The sequence below is a fragment of the Nesoenas mayeri genome (assembly GCF_963082525.1).
Source record: "Nesoenas mayeri genome assembly, chromosome: 10".
NCBI classification, from domain to species: domain Eukaryota; kingdom Metazoa; phylum Chordata; class Aves; order Columbiformes; family Columbidae; genus Nesoenas; species Nesoenas mayeri.
In genome coordinates, this window is record NC_137560.1 from 8,179,295 (window position 1) to 8,198,016 (window position 18,722).

General features: G+C 41.4%; 2 protein-coding genes across 3 annotated transcripts in view; both read right to left on the minus strand.

Annotated features, from left to right (window-relative positions):
- Nucleotides 1-3,015: 3,015 nt before the first annotated feature.
- On the minus strand, nt 3,016-7,126 carry MUSTN1 (musculoskeletal, embryonic nuclear protein 1). The gene is made up of 3 exons (XM_080350833.1): nt 7,052-7,126; nt 4,092-4,212; nt 3,016-3,346 (listed from the first exon to the last, which is right to left on the minus strand). Exons 1-3 carry the CDS (start codon nt 7,058-7,060, stop codon nt 3,240-3,242), a joined length of 237 nt encoding a protein of 78 aa, XP_080206959.1. The 5' UTR covers nt 7,061-7,126; the 3' UTR covers nt 3,016-3,239.
- A 2,183-nt stretch (nt 7,127-9,309) lies between these two features.
- The window catches only part of LOC308044263 (store-operated calcium entry regulator STIMATE-like), a 37,811-nt gene continuing 28,398 nt past the window's right edge, over nt 9,310-18,722 (minus strand). Inside the window, exons 5-8 of one of the 2 annotated variants that reach the window (XM_080350831.1) lie at nt 16,937-17,049; nt 15,940-16,017; nt 14,908-15,057; nt 9,310-14,013 (exon numbers count right to left, since the gene is read on the minus strand). In XM_080350831.1, coding sequence (XP_080206957.1) covers nt 13,897-14,013; nt 14,908-15,057; nt 15,940-16,017; nt 16,937-17,049 — 458 coding nt within the window. In that variant the 3' untranslated portion in view covers nt 9,310-13,896. The remainder of the gene's footprint in view (nt 14,014-14,907; nt 15,058-15,939; nt 16,018-16,936; nt 17,050-18,722) is intronic. The other variant, XM_080350832.1, reaches the window with a different exon arrangement.

Below are 18,722 nucleotides of genomic sequence, written 5' to 3' on the forward strand. Positions count from 1 at the left end.
AGACAGCTTGTATGACTATTTAAAAGATATTTCTCTATCCAAGTAGTTGTAATGTCTGTCTCTTCTACAAAGCATTTTAAAAGCACTGTGGGGAAGTAACTGTTTTTTTAGGCAGTGGAATAAACAGACCCTGGGCAGAACCCATTTCAAAGGTTCATCTCCTCAGCTCTACAACCTTGAAGTGAGAAATGGGGGTCAGGGAGCAAACTGTCATGAGCCACATGTCTGGGGCTTGCTTGTTTTATTGGAAAGCTTTCAGCAGGCTTCACGTGTTCATTCATTCCCAGCTCAAGAAAATAAAAAGTTTGAAACTTCGAAAATATCAACAAGACGGGAAAAATAACATCCCCCAGGGCTGTAGTTCAGAGGATCTCTCAGGTATATGCAGCTGCTGTGTAAGCCTCCAGTTCCTATATGCATTTATATGAACACACATGTACAGGTACATTAATGTGCAACCTGCCAGTGGTGTGGAGAGATGCAACCCACAACGACCCCCCTCTGCCCTCAGCCTGGAGCAGACAAAGGCTGAATCCTGTCTCGCTCCCACCATGATCTCTTTGCCCATTTGCCCTGTGCTGGCAACTCCAGGAGGGCAGGCAGCCCCTTCTCACCCAAACCTGCAGTCTGTCCACATAACACCACTTTTTTGTATTGCTTTCTGACAGTGGTTTTCTTCTTATAATTTCATGGTAGATGGTGCCATTAATTGTCCTAAATTAACATGAAGATCCTGTGGAAATACATGCACCTGTGTTTGCTTCATTGCTATTTTACAGACAAAGCATCCAGGTGGAAAGCACACTTCAGCAGCCTACGATTTGCGAGGAGACGCTAATGCAGGGCTCAGTAATTTATTACTTTGACAGACATTTACAAGTCTACCATAAACAACCCGTTGAGCGCAGCCTGGTCTTACAAGGCTTCTGCTTTAAATAACTTTTTTAAAAAATAAACTTCACTTCTTCCTGGCAGACTGTTTATACTACTTGCAAATACTGTTTTGGTTATAGCAGGACATGTAAATATGTATACTTTCAAGAGAAAAATTAAAACTTCTACACATTTTATTAACTTCTACAACTCTGGTAATGCTTTAATCCCTTAAAGTACACAGGATTATACACTTAGTGGCCTAAGATCCCCAAGAGCCAAAGCTTCAGCTTTAATTAATTGGATTTGTCATCAGTTTTTTAATACCCACACGTAAAATCCCGCAAACATTAAAGAGCTGCTTTAACTGCACAGATTTATGCTACACAGTCCGCTCTGCCCTGTTCTGGGTGCACAGAGCTGGTCAGCACCCAGGGAAACTCTGAAACGCTTCCCGCATCTCTTCACGGCTTGCTGAAGCAGCTAGAGGAAAATCTCGTGCTCAGCCTTGTCCCCAGACTTGAGCACCTTGCCCTGTTTCTGTAGGAACCCCCGAGGACAGTCGCTGATGGCCACTGCCCATTGCTGCTGCTGCACGGGGCACCAAGCCTGCAGCTCCCAGTGCTTCTTACTGCGAGGAGCGAACGTGCTGTGGAATCACCTCACCTCAGAGGAAGGTTCTAAATCCACCGCCACAACAGAAGATGCCTTTAAGTACAAAAGGACCTAAAATTTCTAACCCTGGGGCTTCATTCTAATACTTGTCTGTCACTATCACTATTTCTCATTATGAAAACAAGGAAAAAAAAGGAAGAAAAGACATTTTCCATAACTGGACTTACTAGATTTGCAAGGATGAAGAAAAAGATGACAAATAATTCTCCAGGCAGCTTTATACTTGCTGCTGCCTTATGTACATTGCACTCCGCAGCCTCTTTGAGAGCTTTGCAGATATCAGCACATTTTATGTGTGAAGTGTTTGGGAGACAAAAGGCAAAGATGATATTTTTCATGGTGCACAGAGCCCTTCAATATCACTTTCACCTCTTAATTAGATCTAATGTGCAAAATGAAAGCAATTCCTTACATAAAGGTGGCACTTACCTTACTGTCCGCAGACGTGATGCCTGGGACTGGGAGTGTGAGGAAGCATGGCAGCTGCCAACAGAGCATCACCTGTGTTTGAACACAAAGATCCACCTGAGACAAAGTATTCCAATTTATAACCTTGGGGGATGTTTAATGCAGCAAATCAAGATGCAAAGAGAGTTGCAAAAAAAACCAGCTTCCTCTCAGAGTGAGTTTGCTGTGGTACAGAGATACCCAGAAGGTTGTTTGGCTCTTCAGTCGGGAGGAACATGACGCCCGTGCTGCTGGTCTGTCAGCCCTTCTCACTTGATCCAACAGAACCTTGAGGATGTGATGTCAAAGCTGTTGAGGAATGGGTTGAAAGCCCTCCCTTGGCTGCCAGCCTGGCATCTCGCTTCCCAGCAGAGCTGTGTGTGCACAAACCACGGCCCCGCTGCCCCGGGCTGTGCGGGAGCCGTGAGGGGAAGGTGTGATGTGGGAAGACAGGAGGGGAGGCCGTGAGGGGGCTCATGGGGGAAAGCTGAGGCGGGAAGGTCTGAGAGGAAGCTGTGAGGGGACACATAGTGGGGAAGCTGAGGTGGGAAGGTCTGAGAGGAAGCTGTGAGGGGGCACATAGCGGGGAAGCTGAGGCGGGAAGGTCTGAGAGGAAGCTGTGAGGGGGCACATAGCGGGGAAGCTGAGGCGGGAAGGTCTGAGAGGAAGCTGTGAGGGGGCACATAGCGGGGAAGCTGAGGCGGGAAGGTCTGAGAGGAAGCTGTGAGGGGGGCGGCAGCACCCAGAGCACACCCCAGACCTGAGGGGCATCTCTAGGGCACTGTCGTGGTCAGCACAGTTCTGGGTGAGTTCTCCAGGTTTCTGGGACACTCCCTCTGATCAGATCCTCCTCAGCTGCCCCTTGGCAAGGGCACGGTCTGAAGAAATTGCACTGACACAAACTATCACCTGGAGGCTTAATGTGTGTGTTTGACAGACTCGATCATGGCTCGCAACACTACAGTGTCCACAGAATAAATGTAAGCCTGAACTGAAATAAGTCACCACAGTGTGCCAAGCTGTGTCCAACAACTTTTTTTATTAAACCATTACTGTTCAACAGATAGAAATAAAGCAGATAATAAAAATTAACGTGAAGGTTGTAGCCTTTGACATGAGTCTATTCCCTACTTAATGACTTAGAGTAGAAATTAGTTACTTCGGTCTACAGTGACTTTAGTGTAAGGGGCAGAAATTCAGGAAGAAGTTAGAACAATCTGCGTGAGGCACATCCAGCTCCGCCGTCAGCCAAAGACGCTCTTGGCCGGCTCCTCTTTCGGTTTCTCAAAGACTGTTTCACCCCCTGTCCGATCCCGGCTGAATATGGAGGGTGCTGCAGAGCCCATTTGTTCTTGGAAAAGAAAATCAGCAGATGCAATCAGTGAAGCGGCACACCAAATTTGGTGAGTAAAACTAGTGCTGCTGAAATACATATATACACATTTGATAAATATTTCATCCATTCATCAACTTCCCAAGTTTTAAGCACAGCGCTCTCATCCCAAGCATGACAGCGCCTGTATGTGGTCACTGCCATTGACTGGCCCCAAATTGCTGCAAGTGCTTTAGAAACTTGGCAACTACTGTGGTATAGGCTATCATGCTGAAAGGGGTTAAAAATTAATCATTTTCCCTTAGACTCTGTCACTGGTAGTGGAAAAACAAGACAAAACCAGAGCAACAGGGGTATTCAAGAACCCACTCTCTCCTCACTCACCTTCTACCCTTTATCCCCCCGATTTCTAAACATGTGAAATTCATCCCCTTGCCTATGGTCAGACCTCCAGATCTTCAACTTGGGCAGCCATTGACATTGCCTATGGATCCAGGGCTTTGTCTGAATCTTGATTCAGAAGGCAAAGTTGGGCTCTCCCTATCGCTTCATTCAGCCAGGGAGAGCGATCCCCCCAGCAGAGCCCCATTGACACCTCTCAGTGCTCTCACGGGGATGGAGGCAAAGTCCCCGCACGGTCAGGCCAGGCTGGCGGCACTGCTGGCTGCTGGTTCAGAGGCACATGCTTTCACTTGAAAAATGAAATTAAGTGGATATTTTAACTTTGGAAGACTGCTTGATCGTTTCCATCAAGGAGACTTACCACACTGCTTCATCACTTGGTAGGTTTTGGATTTAATTTCCTGGTTTTTGGAAAGGTTTCCTCTGGCTCCTTTGAGGTCTTCTTCTTTCACAGGGGGACGCTTCTTTTTCACAGGGGCTGGCTAAGAAACACATGTATTTCCCACACATCAGTATGGCATGTTTAGAAGCACAGGGAACAAAAGCGCCTTAACCCAAAGGCTACACATACAGAGCTGCTAATACAGTGTTCCACCTATTTCAATTCTGAGACTGTTCACTCAGCTACTCCAAATCTTTGTGCAACCATGATTTCACTGCCCTTACCAAAATCTGTTGCTGTTTTGTTCTGAAATTGTGTTTTGTTTGTACAGCCTTTGAAAGAGAGTGGATTGCTGCTTCTTTTTTTTCCATTATTTTCAGGTTTTTTTTCTATCCAGCCCTGCCTGGTCATTCTGCAAACACAGATTGGTAATTTGAGAATCTGTCCAGTACTTGGGAAGGAAAAAAACTTCATTACTAAATTGTGCTTGTGCCTCAGTCTACTCACAGCTTCTTTGGGATATTGGCCAGAGAGATTCTGAAGTCTAGCTTGATTTAGCTGGAATAAACTTAACACTTGACCTGTAGTTATTGATCTGAAATCTAGGGAACAAAAAGCATCTGAGCAGTCAACAGCCTTGTCTACAAGCATGTACTAAATGCATCTGAAACACTGGACTCAGAACCCAAAGAAGGAGAAGGAAATCTAATATAGAAACAGATGCATCATCAGGTGGTGCACTGCAATGGCCAAGTACTAATCTGTTTACAGTTTATGTTGCTGGAAGAAAATCAGGATAACATTGGTTCATATCAGCCTATCCTACCTTTGAATTAGCACTTCAAAGTCAGACACAATGCCAATCACCCTTAACATTCCCTCTTCAGTGTACTGTTTCAAGGACAGACAGCCAAGGTCCCACCAGGCAGACCTTGCAGCAGGGTGCAGGGCCACAGGACACACAATTAAAAAGAATTAAAGACCCCCACACTCCAGCACAAACAGATTTGCACACTGAACCATCAAAGAGAAACTTCTCTGACCATCGCTACAGACGTAGAGCTTCTGATATCTGTGTTCTGGCTGTGGTGGAGCCCACTTACACATTTCTAGGCACTGCCTGTAAACCTAAAAACTGTTGTGGAGAGAAACAAATCCCTCAAGGCCCAGGAGTGGCTGGAACGGCGGTTCCCAGGGAGCCTGCAGAGACAGGACTGCACGCCTGGCTCTGCGCAGGGCGGGCTGGCTGCACTGGAGCCTTCGGCATCTTTCCTGCGGGCTGTAAATTCCCGGGAACGCTCAGAATAGCTCGCTGTCAATCCCATCTGAATGTGTTGTGGGAAACGAAACATTCACGAGACCTCTGGGGAAAACACTCTGCTAGTAGCCAAAGTAAAGAAGGGGAAGGAGTGGTAGCAAAGCCTTCAAAGTTCACAACAGCTTTTGGTAGGTTAGCTGGTTAACAAACAAACCTACACCCACAGTTTCATTTGTCCATTTGTAATGAAAACTGGCATGTGATGGGAAGGGTTCCCCATGCCCATGCCATGGTGCACAGGCAGCCCGTACAGACCTGTGTTGGCTCCAACACAGAAAGGAAAAAAACAAACAAAAAACCCCAAACCAACCAACCAAAAAAACCAACCACCTTGTTTTGTTAATGGAAATACAAAACGTACTAAAGTTCTCCACCCATTATTGGCAAGAGGTAATAACTACCAGGCTTCTTTCCAATGGGACAAGGGACTTCTTGGGGACAGGGTAAGGAAAGGAGGCACTTGAGATGCACCGAGAGACAGCCAGGCTGAGCAGAACCATTCAGTTTCACCCAGTTACATTAACATAAAACACGAAATGCTTTGATTACATGGGGATTTTCCAGCAGAATAGCTGCTGTGGATTAGTTGGGCCCCAGCTAAAAATCCGAAAAGCTGCACAGAAAGGTTGCTGAGAGCCGCAGAGGTGAGCCCAGCCCTGCCAGCCCCGCTGCTAATTGCTCCCAACACAAACACATTTGTCCCAGGGTTTGCCAGGAGCCGCTCCCAGCTGGCACAGCAGCGCAGCCTGCGCTTTATCTCCTCCTGTCACAAGTCAAAAAGTGTTGGTTTACAAGACACATGACTGGTTTTTTAATGTCTCTCTTTGGAGTAAAAAAATAAGCCAAACCGAGTTACTCTGTGTGGTCGAAAGACTGTGCTTTCGTACCCTCCCCTTGTTCCCAGTCTCCATCCCACCCACCACGTAAAATCCTCACACTGGGGAGATCTCTGCCAGGCGTGCGTAGCTTGTGTTGAAAACATTTACATGAAAACCCCAACATTTCTGAGCTAATTCTGAGATCACTTTGAAACTGATTATTGGGACACACAGTAAAGACAAACCATTAGTTACAAAATGAACATAAAAGTGTGCAATGCAAAATTTCAGTCTCAGATATCGTATTGTAGCAGTTGCAATGTTCAGTCATGCTCTGTTTTCCTGCATGTTAATACATTAAGCTTTACACGGCAGCGCAGTTCAGTATAGCCATGTCCTTTCAAAACTACTGCCAACATTTCAAACTGTTGTCTGAGAAAGAAAGTTGGAAAAGCAGAAATCACTCCTGTGAAACATCCTAAACCAGAGCAGTGGAAATAGTTTTTCTCTTCCTACAGACATATTTATAGTAAAACAGAAAATTTTAATTAATCACGTAGAGAGCAGCTACTTTCCTTCTTCATCAAATAACCCCTTCTAACAACTTGCTTGTTAAAATATATCAATAAAGCATTCAAGCACTTCAGCATAATCAAACAAGTCACACAGAGCCGAAAAGCCAAATTCACCGGTTAAGGAGAGTTAGTTGCCAGTAAGCTATTCCAAGAAATCAACTAAAACCGTAGCACATCTGTTGGGCACCCAGCCCCAGGGGAGCCATCCGCACACAGATCTGCCCGTACCTGGGACATGACTGCAGCGCTCACTGCCCTGTAATCCCTCCCACGGTGGTTTCCCGGCTTTGATTAAATCCAGCCCGTGCGCTCTGCAAACGCCTGTTTTTTTCCTTGACTTATATAGAGCATCTAACATGAAGTCATTAGCTGGGTCATTTTCCCAAAGCAGAACCCGGGATGATTCAGGTTGACAGAGGCTGTTGTTGTTGAAGGTTTATTCTTAGCGATGACTCGGGTTTGCAGTATTTACTGTGCCCCGTGCCCGGGGGAGCTGGGGATGGACAGGAGCAGACAGCTGGGGCACTGACCGCGGGGAACCCCAATCCTCCGCAAATTGGCTTCCCGGGGAGTCCACTGGGGCTCTATTTATAACTTTAAAAGGCAACACTTTGTTACAGACACAAAATTGACCCTGAATCCTCTTGATAAGGGGGCAAGGAGGCAAAAGTGTTTGTGTTTCTTTCCCAGCATAACAAAACATGCCTTCTCTGAAGATTATATAAACCCAACATCCAAAACACCACACTGTGCACCCTAATTTGCTTTTGCACAGGGAGATTTAACAGAAGAGTATTTAACGCATTTTAGTGAGTTAGTAAAATAGGATATGCTTTTACCCTTACACTTCTATTGCTGAGCTTGCTCTGATGCCAGCAACTGAGAGAGGAAAATCACTTTCTACTTACAGTGGTATTAGCAAGTTTAATCATTTCACCTGTCGTCTGTATAGGAACAGCTTACTCAGACATGAGTAAGTTCAGTGTTCCCCACTGTACATGCTGACAGTAGTAAAACTTTTTCAAGAACTTTTAACATTTGCTCTCTAAAGAATTTTCTAATTGAATAGAAAAAAAAAAAACAACTCTAAGCATAGATTCTATTTTGGTATTACTGGGAGAAGGTTGTTTCCCTTTTATTTTTACATTTTTTTACATTAATTCTTTGCAGGATGCAAAAAAAATCACCTTCTGTGACTGCACCCAGCACCTACAAAGAACCGAACCAGCCAGGTATGTAACATGGGAAAGGCAGACGTGTCAGACCTCCTAACGCCTTGCACTACAAAGATCAACCACTGTAGTGGTAGAAATCTGCCTGGCCTGTTCTCAGCTCTGCCTGTATTTTACTGACGCTGCACAGCATGGGAAGTAAGACAAAATTGGCATTTATTATTATGAAAACATTACACCAATACCACAGCACCAGCACCATACGATCAGGACTCCGGGATTTGCTGGCTGTGAACCATACCCCAGGCCTCCGTGTGTGCATTTGAAGCTGAACTCCTCCCAGGCCCGAGATGTTTTCCTTTGTGTGACTAGTGGGGGAATTATTTGCAGGTTAAGAAGCAGTTTAGATGTTCCATACTTTGCTATTCCTTACACTCAATTTCTGTTAGACTCATGGCTTAGTAAACTAGAGCAAACGTTTCTGCAGAACAGCAGTATCTTTTAGTTTGTTAACAATGCAGAAGGAAAAAACCAATCAACTTTAGGAAAAATATATATTTTTTTTTCTATTGTGCAAAGTAACACCTCCCCTTCTCTATTAAGATGTTGCTATACAGTCCCATAGTCATCAGTATTCTGACACTATCTATTACAACAGGAAAATAACATTCTGCATGTTTAAAGCAAATACTTAGAATTCAAGACACTGAACTATTTTTTCGCTTCAGCTTTCAGAATGGCTTCATTTAACTGATACTACATATTCCTCACTGAAAAGCAACAGTTTTGCTTTCATGGCAATTTAATTTATACAAAACATTATACAAACAAAATTAAAACACCTTCAGCTTGCATGCCATTCAGGGGTATGAGATGAGGCACCTGCACAGGTAGGCAGCAAACCCTGAAGTTTCTAAGACATCTCCCATCACCTGGGCAATTCTGTGCCCTTTAATGATACATTTCCTAAACCAACACTGAACAACCATTTCCTCTTACAGATCATGGGCTTATTTTTCCTTAAAAAACCCCAACCTAAATCTATAGTTACATTTCAGAGTAGGAATCCTGTTCACCCGGTTGAAATCCTGAGATCCACAGTTCTGAAGTTGAATTCCAGTAGCAAAGCCTGCGTCCCACAACAGCACATTATAAACATCGAAACATGCACGCTTCAAAGCAGAACAAGTATAAGACAAGTGTACAAATCCGTAATAAGTCAAACTTTATTGTAAACCATTATACAATGTAATTACATCAGATACTCTTAGAAGTTTAAGGTAACACCACTGATTAAACAATATGGTGAGGTACTGAGGCCTGAGCAATAGGCCCTGAACCATAGTTGACCTCTAGATGAACCTTCCAATCAAATGTTATATGAGTATCTAACCATTAGTGACATCTGTATGGTCATTAGCGAAAGATGTAGCTTAGATAAAATATAATCATTAGTGAAGATGAAATGTTGTAAGAAAATATTTATGTTTCCTCGTTTACACCAAGAAACCAAGTATCAGGCCTTGTTTAGAAATACGTAGTCAAAGCCAAACATGACCATGGGAATCATCCTCAGAAGTTGTCAAAGGTAGAGATCAATTAGTGGAACAGGAGCTTCTCAGATGCGCCCGGGATCCTGGCCAGATCTGGAATGTGCCCGGGTGAGAATGCCAATCCTACCAGATGTTTCTGTGCATTTTGATACATGGATTTGTTTGTTAACCTGTATAAAGGCAGGACCCTCTCACAGCGACGATGGAGACCTCACCTACCAGTGGACACACTGCGTAGAAGCTCCCAGTTGCCGGGAAAGGTTCTCTGATCCTTCGCTGTGACAGGGGCTCCCCAGCTGAAGCACAGATCTGGATGATGGGAAAGTATCAGGGCAACTGGTGATGTATCTTAATCGCTATACTTAATTCCCTGTAGTAATGATTAGGTGCATTGCCTTGCTCCCTTTCTTTTGGCTGCTTTAAACTTATGGAAAAGTTTACGATTTGAACCTGTTGTCTGTGTCCTTCGTGCTGACCCCCATCCACTGGCAAAACACATGGTCCAAACAGAGGGCAGCAGAATTCAGCTGCTGGTTTTGCTCACATAGGCTATACTTTGAATTTACTTACAAACCCAACATTCCATTTGAGATGGACACCCATGCAAGACAAAAACACCTACAAAAGAGTCCCTTTTTTAAAGATACTGCAGTTTTACTTTGTAAAACCATAGTAGTCATTTTCAGTAACTGAACTGGAAACTTCACCTAGAAAAGTTTGCAGGCCTGTGCTGTAGATCTACTCTGACTCGATGTGGCTGAATTGATTCACTTCCATTACTGGTTTCTCCTGTAGAAAGCACAGCAAAGTTGCAAACACAGGTTAGTCAAGCACAGTGGCAGAAGTTCCTTGCGAGCCTCGGCCCCGAGCAGAGTGCGAGAGCCCGCACCGCCCTCCCGGCACAGCTGCAGCGGAGCACGCGCCCGGGAAGGGATTGCTTTGCATTGCTCTAATTTGCAACTCAATTTCTGAGTTTTCCCTGAAGAAAAGCTATAGTACATTTTAGTTAGCAACATTAACATACAGCATTTACTTACTTAAAGTAAGACAGGGGGACCTGAACATATTAAAGCCAGAACTTGAAAACCACATATTAGACAACACCAGTGTTTTAAATTTATGCAGATGTGTTACAGTTCGGATACTAGAAACAGTTAATACATTTAGGTTGACCATTTGTGGTAAATTCGATCTCCACCAGTACTTCTGTGTCTCTTCTGTAAGTTACAATTCATTTCTCTTACTTTGGCATATACTACATAGCTTATTTCCATTAAACAGAATCACACTTTTTTAAGCACACCCCAAATTAAACCTTTGCTATGAGTTGTCCTGAGGTACATTTACCAGGCATAAATTTAGAGAGGCAATTTGAGGATAATGCAAAAGATATCATGTCATAATATTATTACTGAATCAACTCTTTAGGAAAAATTTACTATTTCAGGTTGTACTACCAATACATTTCAACGAACAGTAAGACATAGTGAAGCACCAGGCACATCTTTCTCACACACACAAGCTCGTCAGACAAGAACACTTGTCCTACTTGTACCTACTGCAAGAATTCCAACTTTCATCTTACAAAAACTGTCAATTCTATATTTTCCATCTCTTTTGCATGATAACAAAGAATTAATAGAAAAAAAATCCACAGTTTTTATTATTTAGCTAAGGTTGTGAATAAAATTTTTAACTTAGCAGAGAAAGAGCTGTTTTTTCCCTCCTGAAGACATGCTGCTCCTGTTACTACTGTGGTATTTAAAACAGTTCTGTCTCTTTGGCTTGTAGTGCTTTACTACATCATCTTGCTAGGCCTATCAAACTCTCAAACCAAATGACATTTGAGCACTTAAGACAGAAAAAATCAGGCATTCATATACTTTTCCTATAACCATCTTTGAGAAACTGCTCCATAGCGCTTTACACTGTTTTGTACTTGGTCAATAAATTTGAGGTCTGGTCAAAATGATTTTTTTTTTATATGATTAAGGCCATAATTTTATATTGACACTTCACAGACTAAACATGAGATGAGAAATAATTTTGATAATTTTGGTAATTGGAGAAGAGGTGAGAACAGGAAAATAAAATGCAAGCTCGTACAGTTAAATTTGTGTGCGCTGTTCAGTTATCTCTGATGGGTGAAGAGGACAGTGATGGCTGTGCAGTGGTACATAGCACATGTTCAATAGCTTTATTTCACTATCTGAAATAGAACAAATCCTATGCTAAAAAAAATAAATGCTGACACTTGTGACAAGACCCAGTCCTAGCTCTTAAACCCCTTTGGAAGAGTGACCTGTATGAGACTGTTCTGCTGATGAAAATGAATTCCTGGAAGTACTGTGCTTTTGGTGATATGCACCCACCCAGTGGTAAATAGTTCAGATGTAAGTCACACTATCAATGAAAAAAACTAAAAAAACAAAAAAACAAACAAAAAAAAGACCCAACAAACAAAACCCCTAAACCAGAGGCAACAGTGATCAGAGGCATTTCCCCACCCACCCACCCCCCACTTCAGTTAAGCTTCCGTTGTCATTAGTTTCTAAATTTAGTCTAAAAGAAACACCAGTACTTATTGCAGTTATTGTATTTCAGTGCACAGTAACAGGTCAGTGGCTCAACTAAACTCGGAAACGTTCGGTTTGGTAAAATGTCCCTCCTAGCCGGCTGGACTCGCTGAAGTGGACCTGAAGTCTCGGAACATTGTGTTCACCTCGGCAGCCAAGCAGTGAAAAGGAATGCTGGAATAGCGAAACCAAGTATGGGAGCGCACAGTTCAGCATTTACTAAGGCCCAAGAACCCCATTGAAGCGGTCTGGATAATAAATCGCATTAAGACCTAGTAAATCTATAAAAAATGTAAAAAATCTTAAAAAGTTCTGAGCAGTTTTCCAATGAAACTGTTTGATTTAAGGCTTGGAACAATTCTGATGTCCAGATGCTACAACAGATTTGCAACTAAGGTCTGTTGTCACCTTTTTGACACATCGCCTTGCCCTGCACAAGGTTTGCTAAGCAAGGAAAGCTGTCAGAAACAATCATCTAGAAACTATGCAAAGCAAAAGGATGTCACTGAAAACGTGTCTGGTAGGTTTCAGATCTGCACACGTCAATTATCAGAAGACAGACACTGAAAAAATCACAAAAAATAAGTAGTAGCAACTATATTATACCTTTTTGTTTGTTTGTTTGTTTACTACTATTAAAGGATAATCGGACTTTATGGAAATTAAAAAGAAGAAACCTTTTTTTTTAAAGCGCATTAAATAGAAGATTGCTTTCCAACAAAAACAAGGGACAGAACTATTTGCAACATTGTAGCACAACTGCTTCAATCAGATCACAGCCCTGTACTGGAGGCCCAAAACAAAAAGTATAAGAAGAGTTCCGTCTCTTTTGGGTCATTTGAGAGGTACACACCAGAGACTTGCAGAAACAGAAACAGTCATCCGTATCTTTCACAAATAACCTAACGCAACAGATTCTTGTTATACACTAAAGTGCACGTTCGTCAAATATGCAAACACCACCTCCTATTAAAAAGGTATTTTCAAATTATGTGGTCAAAAGCACACTTAGGACTGCGTTTTTAGTGATATTTGGTGACTTCAGCAGTGACAGAGCTTTTCCCTTTGCGATCCCTTAAACCAGGACACAAGGATACATAAGATTTTCACTACAAATCTTTTGACCTGTTCTGCAGACAAAAGGGAACTGCACCCTTTTCTCTGACAAAGAGAATCTTTAAATACAACTGTATGAAAATATAACTTAAATATAAAATAGTCAAATAGATTTGAGGAGACTTGGAAAAACAAACAAACATACATCTTTGTTCCACCTATTAGTCCCATAGGTACCCAGTAGCAAGTAAACATTTGTACTTAAAAAAATAAATGTTAAGTTACAGCTTGTAACCATAAACTATTCTGCTCTAGGAATTATGCTGCAAAAGCCAGTTTTAGTAATAAAACACACTCCTTTAACTTAGTTGATTCTGATGCCTTTTTGAGAACATCTTAAACTGTATCATCAGTAACCACAAGTGAAAGATTGCCCTGTTTTCTATGATCTTCTCTGAAACGTCAGATACAAATCCTCTTAGCAACCAGGCCTTATGGACGCTGTGCTCTTCCCACAGGATGAAAAGACATTCTTGCATAATTGGTCAGTGTGTCTGTAGTGCAACTGAACTGGAAGTCTTCCAACTGTTTGCATTCTGTTGGCAGACCTTGCTTTTAAGTCAGTTTGTATGAAAAGGGAGATGCAATTGCAACATTAAAACCCACTGACTGAAGTTTTTGCGACGAAACCTGCAAATACACAGGTCAGGAACGTGTCATACAGGCAGACCAAAGCGATGCTTCTTTTTCTTAATGGGCTTTAAGTTGGTCAGTCTACGCAGGTCCTCTTCAGTGTCTGATTCCTCCATCTCATCATCTGCTGAAATAAGGATCTAAAAACAAATTACAGCTTCTCAGTATCATGGATCAAAGCCACATTCTTTCTTCATTGTATTTTTAACCTTCTACTTTTTTTATGTTTGCAAAGCACCTTATTACTTGCTTAACAAAGAGCTTACAGAACACAATTCAGATTTATTGCCAGCACTAAACAATGTCACACATCCTGTCTGGAACCTCCAGTAAATTTTGAAGAAGGACGCGTGTGTATTAATCTCTACTACAATCACTGACTCTAAACCCAAAGTCATTCCGGCAGCTCCAGAACAGTGGGGCCAGCTTGCTGCTAAAATGAAAGAGAATATATAAGCTCTCTATCCACATTGATAACGTGGCAGTCACTTTGTTAAAGAAAAACCCATATAAATAGTACTGCCTCTAATGCAGAAGGCACATTAACCAACTAAAGCTGTAACAACTCACCTTCAGAGAGACCACCCAGCCTCCAACTGAACTGAAAACTACCTGCTTAGTATGATTTAGAATAAAATCATGCTAAGGCAGGGATGTAGAAGCTTCTCCAAAATCAGGCCAGCTGTCTCCACCGGCTTCCTCCCACTTTAAGCTATTAAACTCTATTTGAATTACTGTTGTCTATTAGCTTTGTATTTCGTGTGTGTTCTAGTAGCATTTGTAACACAGTTCACCTGTGATATTTAAATATATTCTTATGTATTCCTGCCCATCTTGAAGGGAATTAACCACCATGAGTGGTGCAACAATGCCATTTTTCTTAACTAGTTTTCAACTGCAAATACCAGGAACTACTGTTAGAGGTATACACACAGAAAAATCAAAAATAAGTTGACAGTGTTACAATGAAATCAATGGCATGAGGGCTAGACTGGATTGATATTGTATTAATTGCAATAATTAACTCTACATACTTCTGACTCAGACTCTTCATGTGATGCTGCTCTCCTGTATCGGACTTTACTTCCATTTCTGGAATCTTGACCTGCTTCCTTTTCTTCAAGTTTAGCTTTTGTCTTCCCTTTCTTCATAAGGAAATTATCTACTACCCAGAACATTAATGCCTGTTAAAGAGAAAGGAGAAGTGACAGTTCAGTTTTCCTCAGAGTACCATATGTTCATTTGGTCAATATTTGGACAGAATTAAGAAAACTTGACAATCATTCTGCAGTGGCCAAACAGGAAAAATCTGGTATACATACAGTCACATGGCCTACTACACATTGCATGAATGTTCCAGAACATAGCTACTTTATTCCTCTGTAGAAGAAAATAAGAGAAGTAGCTGCTATTCAGAGTGATAATATATTAACTTATCATGTAGAAACACAAAAAGTTTAGGCAGACATCTTAGAGCAGCAGACCTCTTGTTCTCCAAGGATAAAATCCATACTTGAACAAATTAATGAAAGCAAAAAAAAATCACCAGCAGTAATTAACTGCAAGGACACCCATCATCGCCTCTGGCTCTGGGCCCTAAATCCCCGAAATGCGGGAAGAGCACACTTTGGGAGGGATGACCGGGCACCTGCCCTTTTCCTCTGCTCTGTCACAGGCAGCCTCTGTTAGCTGTGGTCAGACACAAGATACTTCACAGCGCAGCTATCCTTAGACCAACTGTTCCCTAAAGCCAATTTAATGGTAATTTTATAATCTCTATGTCAGTAGTTCAGTATTACATTCAAGCTACTGAAGTCATCAAGCCAAAGATGTCTCTGAGGCATCTCTGCACCTCTCCTGAGCCTGGTTACTTAGCTCCATATGGATTTCAGGTTTGTAAAATCTGCATATCCAGACATTTTATCCATTCTTTAATACCCTTCCTCTTTAAAAATTAACTTAAGCACCAAGGTACGCTGTACTTTAAGGACTAGCATTAATTAATTAACACATGGCAGAAAGATATCCAAGTAAACATCTCACAGAAGCATGCAAGTTGTACTAACATTAACAAAGAAGGGAACTATCAGCATGACGATAGCCAGCTCCAGCTGGGGGTTCTCTATGGGATTCAATAAAGCTACCTGCAAAAAGAAAAGGATTAAGTTCAGATCATGGCAGCATGTGCACATAGCTGGATTAGTAAGAGCCATTGTTCACATACGAGCTAATGCTACAGAATTAATTCACATGTACAAAAAAAGGACAGCTTCGTAGAAAAGGAAAGTACTTAGGACAGCTTATAAATTACCACAGATAAGTAAGTGTGGCTGGCCACAAACTTCTCCCTGTCATTTTTGTTTATACAAGTCTGAAGAGCCGTGTTAGAATCATCTTGAACATGGAGCTGCATGCTCCACAGTAACATGTTTTAAGTTCCATCTTTGGGAAATTTAAACAGAACAGTTTTACAAAGCACACAGTAAGGAGAAGACAGCTCCCAAAGTAGTCCAGAGCATACAATAGGGACTAACTGGTTTATTAACAGCGTGCTATACAGCGGGCTATAACAGCGTGCACCACTACTTTGAATATTATGTTGCACAGATTCTATCAAAATAAATATTTATCCAGTCATCAGCAATGCATTCACTAATCCATTGCAAATTTCTGAAATTCTACAGTTTAGATCTATCAGAGCAAAGAAAATTCTTTAGAATATCACAAGAAGCTATACAAAATAGCTGTAAGTAAGGGTTAAAGAATTAAGAGAAGGAAGAACTGCTTAGTAGCTCCAAGAGCACTCAGACAAGGAGATAGAATTTTCTATATTGCAGTATACAGAAAACCTCCAAAATATGATAGGACAGTCCTGGCAATGGATGCCAGAAAGACTAATTAGCAGTATCCTAATTTTACCAAAAGATCATACTACCACCACAGAACTAAACAGCATTGACTGTAGACAGTTACGATGCTTGAGCCAAACCAATAAACCCAAGTCTATTGCTTTACAGCTTCCACCTGAAATTCATTGGTCTGCAATGCTGTAAAAACACAAACCTCTTTCCACTGAGGTATAAGCAGCACTATAATGATGATGGTTTTCTCAAATGTCATAATCATTATGTACAGAGCACACTGGCCCATCCAAGCACTGCACTGCACGGGGTCACCTGCAAGAAAGGAGGAGGTTCAATATATGCACAGGGTTGATTTTACTTTACTGTAAACATGTTAGAAAAGCAGTATTAGAGAAGGCAGGGCAGCTATATCCTTCTCCAATTTCCTTAGTGCTGTTCCTTCCCACCTCCCTCAGCCTCCCCCCAGCTTCCAAAACGTTATCAGTTAGAAACTGGATATGACAGGAGTTTATCAGATTCAGCAGTACCTGGTTATACACTGTTTTACATAATCTGATGAAATCAAGACAGATGCAGTTGCATTACATTTGTTCCTCATCAAACTGTTATTCTTGACCCTCTATCATGAAGTATCAAGTTTCTTAAGAGGGAAAACTTAAGGGAAGCATACTCGGGGAAAAACAACTTTCCCTTCAGTCTAAGCAGAAACACGACGGCTTCTGCCATTCTCCCTACGTTGCCTTAAACATATTTTTAATCTCTACAAAATTAGTTACCATAACTAACCAATCATAACTGAAGCAACAACTGCTATGAGTCGCTATGAAAAAATTAATTGGACAAGAGATTAAGATGACATTTTAGTTTCAATCTGAATAGGTTTGAAATTCTGCTGCATCTCACTGTGGCAGAGGGAAAAGCTGAGTGCATTAAGTTATCAGTCAAAACAGAATGAAGGCCACAAATATTTCAACATGAAAACTCATGTAGACTATTATACTATATGAAAGCAAGGACATGAAAAAGAAAAAACAAAAATAAAACCAGAAAAAGAGGCCTGGTATGCCTAACAAACTTTGAAGGCAAGCTTAAAGCAGCACTTCCCTGGAAACTCAAAGGAAGCTTTGGAGTGGGTGTTAGCTCAGTCTTCGCAATCGTCTTCTGCAACATCTTCAACGGCAGCTTAAAACTTTAAGACTGGGGATGAATAATGGGCAATGGAAATTCAGATGCCTTTATCTATTTGTAATGCATAATGGATAGTAGCTACTTCCTTTTCTGGAACATTTCTGAAAGGTTTTCAGTATTAATACTTAGTAATAGTCTTGAGACTTACTGTTTGCTGTTTAAATGGTACAAAGATAAACTGATAACTCACATTGGAGTCTAAACCAAAGAAAGATTCCTAAACAAGTTTTACAGTAAGAGACAGTGATCAATGCTCAATAGTCCAAGAGGAAAATGGTTAAAATGCTCAGGTTTTACAATTACATGCTGCAGTATACAGCTTCTGTTGTAAAAACAAGAGTTAGAAAATTAGAAAGAGGAAACACTAGTATTTCAAAGCTGAACAATCATGATTTTTCTGAAGATACAAGGCCTGAATTACATTTGAGAATTAAATTTTATCAATTAATTTCTATACTCCACATTTTTATTAGCATTCTCTAGTTTTCTTCATTAACTACCAAATATGAATAAAAATTATCTAGCCTTAGCTACAGACTTACCATCGAAACTTTACCAGTTTATTCTAAGCCCTTTTCCAATCTATATTTAATTCCTAAAAGCAAAGACAGCTAAAGCAATTTTGCATCTATTCCAGCTCTGTCACATGAGATTTTTTTCTGTCCAAAAGATGTGAAACTCTCTGTTCAGAGCGTTGTGCACATCACCAATGAACGCTTTGTTCCATTATGATTTTGTGGGTAGGGGCACTGTGGTGTGTGGTGGTTTTTGTTTTGTTTTTGTACTGAAATTAGCTG